This window comes from Pundamilia nyererei, unplaced genomic scaffold (assembly GCF_000239375.1).
Source record: "Pundamilia nyererei isolate P.nyererei 1_Seehausen unplaced genomic scaffold, PunNye1.0 scaffold00399, whole genome shotgun sequence".
Lineage (NCBI taxonomy): Eukaryota > Metazoa > Chordata > Actinopteri > Cichliformes > Cichlidae > Pundamilia > Pundamilia nyererei.
The window spans coordinates 194,164-201,078 of NW_005187800.1; the positions used below are offsets into that span (position 1 = coordinate 194,164).

At 39.7% G+C, this 6,915-nt stretch overlaps 1 protein-coding gene across 1 annotated transcript in view; it reads right to left on the bottom strand.

The window, feature by feature from the left end:
- cacna1ba (calcium channel, voltage-dependent, N type, alpha 1B subunit, a) overlaps nt 1-6,915 on the bottom strand; it is a 305,842-nt gene that overhangs the window by 182,700 nt on the left and 116,227 nt on the right. Inside the window, exon 19 of the mRNA XM_013915926.1 lies at nt 5,278-5,384. Coding sequence (XP_013771380.1) covers nt 5,278-5,384 — 107 coding nt within the window. The remainder of the gene's footprint in view (nt 1-5,277; nt 5,385-6,915) is intronic.

Sequence of the window (6,915 nt, forward strand, 5' to 3'; positions counted from 1 at the left end):
ATCTCAGCTGACCCTTCTCACCCTGGACACAGTCTGTTTGACCTGCTCCCCTCAGGCAGGAGGCTCCGGTCCATTCGCACCAGAACCTCTCGCCATAAGAACAGTTTCTTTCCCTCTGCTGTCGGACACATGAACAATAACCATATGACTGTTCCCACCACTAACACATGACCCTACGCTGTGTTCACTGCATCATTCCATGTTTGGCACTGATCACCACCTGCACTCATGTATATATCATGTATATATCTATCCACTTAGCACTTTAATTCTTATTCTTATTTTTTATATTTTTATGACAGTATGTTGCACTGAAGCACCGCAGCAATTTCCTAATGTTGTAAACCTGCTCAACATCTGGCAATAAACCCTTTCTGATTTCTGATTTCTAAAAAATACACACGTAATTTTACTGACACATACAACTCTGTCACAAGGTATGAGTGATAAGAGCCCCCATGTCATTTTAGGCACAAAGGCAGAATGACAAAAAGGTTTACCTGATAAGAGTACAGTGTTTAACGTCAACAGCAGAGGGATGTGGGGACGTTAATGACAGAACTTCAAAGTTGTAAAAATAACTCACAGTGAGCTAATGCTGCAGATGGACGAGCTGCTAGAGTGCACGTTACTTCAACTGCATGTTAGAAAACTGCACATGCACAAAAAAAAAAAGGGGAACGTGGGGAAAACATATAGCATGAAGTCAGAGAAACAGCCAGACAACATTCAATTATTATCTGTCTACTCTGTCTATTAGTATCCTATCAAATGAGAATGAAATGAGGACTGGGCTGGTTTCAGTCATTATGCAAATGTACTGTTTATAAGATTAGGGAAACCTGCAGTCAGCTGAGACTGAAGAAGTCACTTCGATGAGTGACGAAATGTTTCTCCCACTGAAAACGCTACGTCCACATGAACAGAATCAACTTTTGGAGACAACCTTGAGATTCAAATTCTCAAGCCAGAGGTCCACTGACACTAACAGAGTCTAACCCTTAGAGGAGGTTTGGCAAAATTATACTTTATTCAGATGGGTGGTTTTCTTGATCATCTTGACATTTCCTAACTACATATAGGATAATGTGCAAACAAGGAAGGGGAATCAATTAGGTTTTAATTAAGGTTCTACAATCCCTTATCCTGGTTGTTATTTACATGACAGTTTAAGAAACTGGTGCAATTGTTGGTTATTTAATATATGTTATGTTAATATATCTAATTAAAGAACATTCTGACTGTGACTGCCATGGTGCCTCCATCCTGCTTGGCTGTCTACTCCAGGTTTTGTTCTTTGTCTGTTTTTCTCTTAGTATTTAATGTTTCTCCTTCTTGTTTCTCTGTGCTTGTTTTTTATGTTTATATTTGTTGGCGAGATTCATCACATCTTGCTGAGGCTAAGGCTCTGTTTTTATTGGACCTGCCAATCATCTCTGACAGAACAATACAACCACAAAAATGGACTGAGCTGACTCTTGTGAGCTGTGCTTTCACTTCAAAGGAAGTGGACTGGCATGAGCAAATGCTCCGCCACATTATTGGCGAACCATGATCGCTGAAGAAATCGCAGAGGTAAAAGGTAGTAAAAAGGTATGGTTAATCCACCATTTTCAGCCTCTATCCCCTCACCTCCTCAGATCAGAGAACTGACTGTCTCTCCACTCCCGAGGTGTTCAAGGGTGAGTTTAGCAAATGTGCTGGATTTCTTACACATAGAGTTTGCTAGTATTCAAACAAAAAAGGGCATATGAGTCAGATTGTTCCAAGATTGCTTTTTTTGTGGAGATATTTTAAGACCAGGTGCTAAAATGGGCACAGGCTGTGCTAAAAGCAAGCCCCATTCTTTCTTTTGAAGATTTCATTCCTAAATTTCGGAATGTTTTTGAGTCTAACCCTGATGTTGGCTGCTCATCAAGTAAATTTGCAATGTGTAAAAATTGATGACCATGTCCGCAAACACAGGTGAAAATTTAACTTTCCCAGAATGCTCCTGGCTCTTATTCTCCCCCGCACTAACAATGTCCCAATAATGTCCCTCTGTAAAGTATTTTAAGTCATGGCCCTGGATGGAAAAGGACCTCCCTGATATCACACAAGACTCAGACTGTCTCACTCACTCTCTCTGGCAACCACACTGAAGATGTGAGCTTCTATGTGTTTGAAGCCCTTCTTACTCCTCTGGTCCTTGGTCATCCCTGGTTACGTAATCATAATGATTACGTAACCAGGGATGACCAAGGATTCAAGGTTACTTTATTTATACCTGTAAGTAAATTTGCTTTACAGGAAAATGATAGCATTTGGCATCCCTTTGCATCTCTTTAATTGGATAAAATTATATTTTGGGGGGCTGAAAAAAGCTTTGTTTCATGTTGACAATGTTTCTCCACAATGTAAGTGGGGGTGACCTCAAACCCTTAAGTACAAGCTGTAATTGATTGGCCTATCAATAAGAATCACAAGCAGTTGTGTTGCTTTGGTTTTTCTTTGGTTCATCTGTGACTTCAGTAAGCAAGTCCTCCCACTAATGCAACTTGCCTTCTGTTCCAGTGGTCACCATTGGCTCAGTGTGCCTTTGATCTTCTCAAGCAACGCGTCATATCTGTCCCCATCTTGTCTCAACCTGACCTCACGCAACAGTTCATTGTGGAGGTGGATGTGTTCTACTGCTGTGTGGAAGCTGTCCTATTGCAAAACAAAGAAGGTAAAAAGCGTCCCTGTGCCTTTTTCTCTTGTTCTCTCTTCCCAGCTAAACAGAATTATAATGTTAGATATCAAGAACTGCTGGCCAGCAAACTCGCCCTAGAGGAATTGAGGTGCTGGTTGAAAGGGTCAGGACATACATTCATCATGTGGACTGACCACATGAACCTTGCATACCTCCAGACAGCATAAAGGCTTAATACTGAGCAAGTCAGGTGGGCTCTGTTTTCCACTCAGTTTAACTTCACCATAACTTACTGACATTCCTCACAAAACATCAGACCACTTTCCTGGCAATTCTCCACTTTTGACAAAACCCCTGACAAATCAACCATGGTCCGTGCTTTCTGAATGATTGGATCCCTTATCTGGTAAATTGAATCAGCCCAGCAAACAAAACCAGACCATGGCAACAGTCGTCCTGGTCGCCTCTATGTGCTTGCTTTGATTTCAGTCTAAGGTAATTCAATGGGCATACCAGAGGTCCCAGTTCACATCTCAAGTTTGGTGTGAATTCTGCTCTGCTCTCTGAGCCAAGGTTGGCCTGCCTTCATCCTCATACTAACAGACAAGCACAACGTACCAACATTTGGAGCTCCCACCTGGCTTGGTGGAGTATGCCCATGATGTCATGACATGCCATAGAAGGTGAGCTTGTCGTATGGCATAATCTATGCAGTTGGCACTGCCACTGGAAGGCTACCTATGCTATCCTGCTAAGGACCATGGAGCAAAATAAACGTCTTACCAATCGCAATAGAATCCCAGTGCCGGTCTACTGTCCTGTACTACGTGGGACTGGAAGAAGGGCAACTTTCATATTCTACACAGTGAGTCTTCCTTGGCTTGCACATCAAGGTTTTGTTTTTTGTCTAGCTCTCCCTTGTGTTTCCCCTCTCTCCTCTTTTTACGGGTTCCCAACTCTGGCCAGGCACACCTGCTCTAATCACCCACATGTTTATCAAGAATCCACTACTTAAGGTAGTGGATGAGGATAACTCTTTGTTTGGTAATTGGGCTAATCGGTTAGCTGAAACCCTGGCTCCTGCTACTCTGTTTTTGCTCGGATTTTGACTGTCTGTTTCCTGTGCACAGACCCCTGGATTTCCTTCCCTGGTGTGGTGCGCTTAATCCTCAGTTGAAAGGGAGTGTGAACTGTAAATTTTGGATGTGTTGATTCGCTTTGTTCCTGGACTATTTCCCTTTTCTTGTCTTACTGAACTGTGATCTCCCGAGCGCTGTGCTAAAGTCTACCATCCTATTAGCCTTGACAATGGTCAATCCACACTATCCATCCATCCATCCATTCGCTTCCGCTTATCCTTTTCAGGGTCGCGGGGGGCGCTGGAGCCTATCCCAGCTGTCATGGGGCGAAAGGCAGGGTACACCCTGGACAGGTCGCCAGTCTGTCGCAGGGCTAACACATAGGGACAGACAACCATTCGCACTCTCATTCACTCGCACATTCGGATTATCCAATTAACCTATCCCCACAAGCTGCATGTCTTTGGACGGTGGGAGGAAGCCGGAGTACCCGGAGAGAACCCACGCAAACACGGGGAGAACATGCAAACTCCACACAGAAAGACCCCGGCCTGATGGTGGAATTGAACTCAGGACCTTCTTGCTGTGCGGCAACAGTGCTAACCACCGTGCCACCGTGCTGCCCGTGCAATCCACACTAATACTTTCTAAAACGATGTCTCAAAGAAAAATATTTTCGGATTAAAAGTTTTAGATATAAAACATCCACGTACATATATTTCAGATGACCATTCCTCAAGTGGGTAAATCTCCACAAGATGTAAGCGCTAGCATAGATAACAAAGATATTGAGAAAGTCTAATTTGAATTAACAAACAGTAGTCAAGGATGTTTTGTGTTCCAGATAATGACCATGTAATGAACTGTTTACATATAAATATGAATAAACAATTAACACATTCTGAACCATATGCATGATTTGATTTGTTGGATCAAGCAAAGTTTAAAGTTTAAATTTTTCTGCCACACTGGATTTGACGTTTTTGTTTTGACAAACATTAACTTTTTTTAGTCACAAATGTATTTCCCAGTATTTATCAGTAGGCAGGGATGATTGTCTCATCAAGCCTCACAAAATGATGTTTTCTGAACATGTGTCACAGCCAATCAAAGTGATTTTGCAACAGCTGAACACTAGGGAATGCTAGTATCCAACCTGCACAGATCTAATAGCTTTGGAAATACTTGTTAAGATGGTGTTTGTTATATCACAGAAGAGTTGAGCATTGGCTTTGGTCTGCAATCTCAGAGAACCATTCTAGCTGAGTTGTTTTGTGCTAAGCTGTTACATATTTCTGCTTTTTTTCTATATTTGTAATGATATTTTGTGGACAAAGATTTAATATGAACATCAAAAATGCAAAAATGTATTCTGTGTGTTGAATATTGACACAGGATGGAAGGATTTAGACTGCATACTTGTAAAGTGGTCCTTAATGTAGCTAAAGGAAAACCACCCACAATTCTTGGGAGTCACTACGATGCAGTTTATCAAGTCAGGACAAACATTAAAGGAAGTAGACTTACGCTGTGATGGAAATGTTAGCAGCTGACATGGGGCTGACTTCCTTTACCTCCTTGGCCTTCTGGAGGGCAAGTTTCTTATTAATAGCCTCCTCTTGCTCCTCTTCATCCTATAGGTATAGAAAAAAACATACATGGACACATATTTTAACTTGTGTTTATTTCAGGACTATAATAAATAACAAGTTGTCACTCAATACACTGAGAAGTCCTTTATAATATATTTATTTTACTGTGACCATTGTTGATAGAAGGTCCACTATTAAAGAACAAGGCAAATTTAAGTCTAGCAGGAGCATTCAGAATATGGATATATTATAAGGGTAAAATCACTGAAGATTACGAGGTTCTTTTTTCTTTTGCCAAAACCTGGGCTTGCCATCTTAGGGCATTTTGACATCAATAGCATCTTTAGTCTGTTCCAAATCACTTTTCCTCACCTTTTACATGTAATCTGGTTTTCTTTCACACAGACAAAAATCGAACACATGGCACAAAGAGATAAAAGGACAAGTTTGATCTAAACGGACTAAACACCAACAGTGTGAAAACACCCTTAATTAAACCTCTGAGGTCTAAGCCACCTATTGATGACACCAGCCTTCACCCTAATTCTAACTCTAACCCCCAACAATAAGAATATATCATTTTTTGTCATATTAAATAGTGAAGTTCTGGCAATCAGGGACAAATAGATAATTCAAACTGAAACCTTTCCCTTTTAATTATTAAAAAAATCTATCTTGCCTTTCTTCTAAATATAGCATAGGTTTAGACCTTAGTTAAAATCAGAATTGTGTTTGTTTGTTTGTTTGTTTGTTTTACATCAAAAGCTTTAGGAATGATGATAAAAACAGAATAATTTTATAATATAGAATAATAAAGATTTTTTTTCATTTTTGTGACAAAAAATTAATATTTCATAAAAAAAATCTTTATTTCATGAGCAAATATCACAAGCTATACCACAAAACAAAACTAAAAGTAAATATTGCAACCCAAATAGAACTAAATTCTAAATTTCTACTCAATTACTACTCAAGTTAGCTAAATATATGCATGTGTTTCATTTTCAAGACCTGCTTTAAATGGCTACATTTTGACAAGCGCAGCCCCGGAAGATTCTGAAAACTCTGGTTAAAATTTAGAAGCAAGATATGCATATATTTAACAAAATTATTTTCTCAGTTATAACTAGAAAACTATAACATTAACTATTTCACATTATGTATGAAAAAATGAAAGTGGGTCAACCGACCTTTGTTTAAATACATATGTTGAAAAGTATTTGATATATGAAGCTAAGTTTTCAGAAGTATCATTAGTATATTATATATCTAACAGGATAACTTGAATCATAACATTATAGTGAATATGGTTTAACAGAAAATGATAACTGTGAAGATTATCAAAAAATGATCATTTGAAATGAAAATAAAAAATATGCACATTAACTAAATTAATTAATTATCTCTAAGGGAGAGGCCAGCCACCCTTCGGAGGAAGCTCATTTCTGCCGCTTGTATCCGCGATCTCGTTCTTTCAGTCACTACCCACAGCTCGTGGCCATAGGTGAGGGTAGGGACGTAGATCGACCGGTAAATTGAGAGCTTCGCTTTTACACTCAGCTCCCTCTTCACC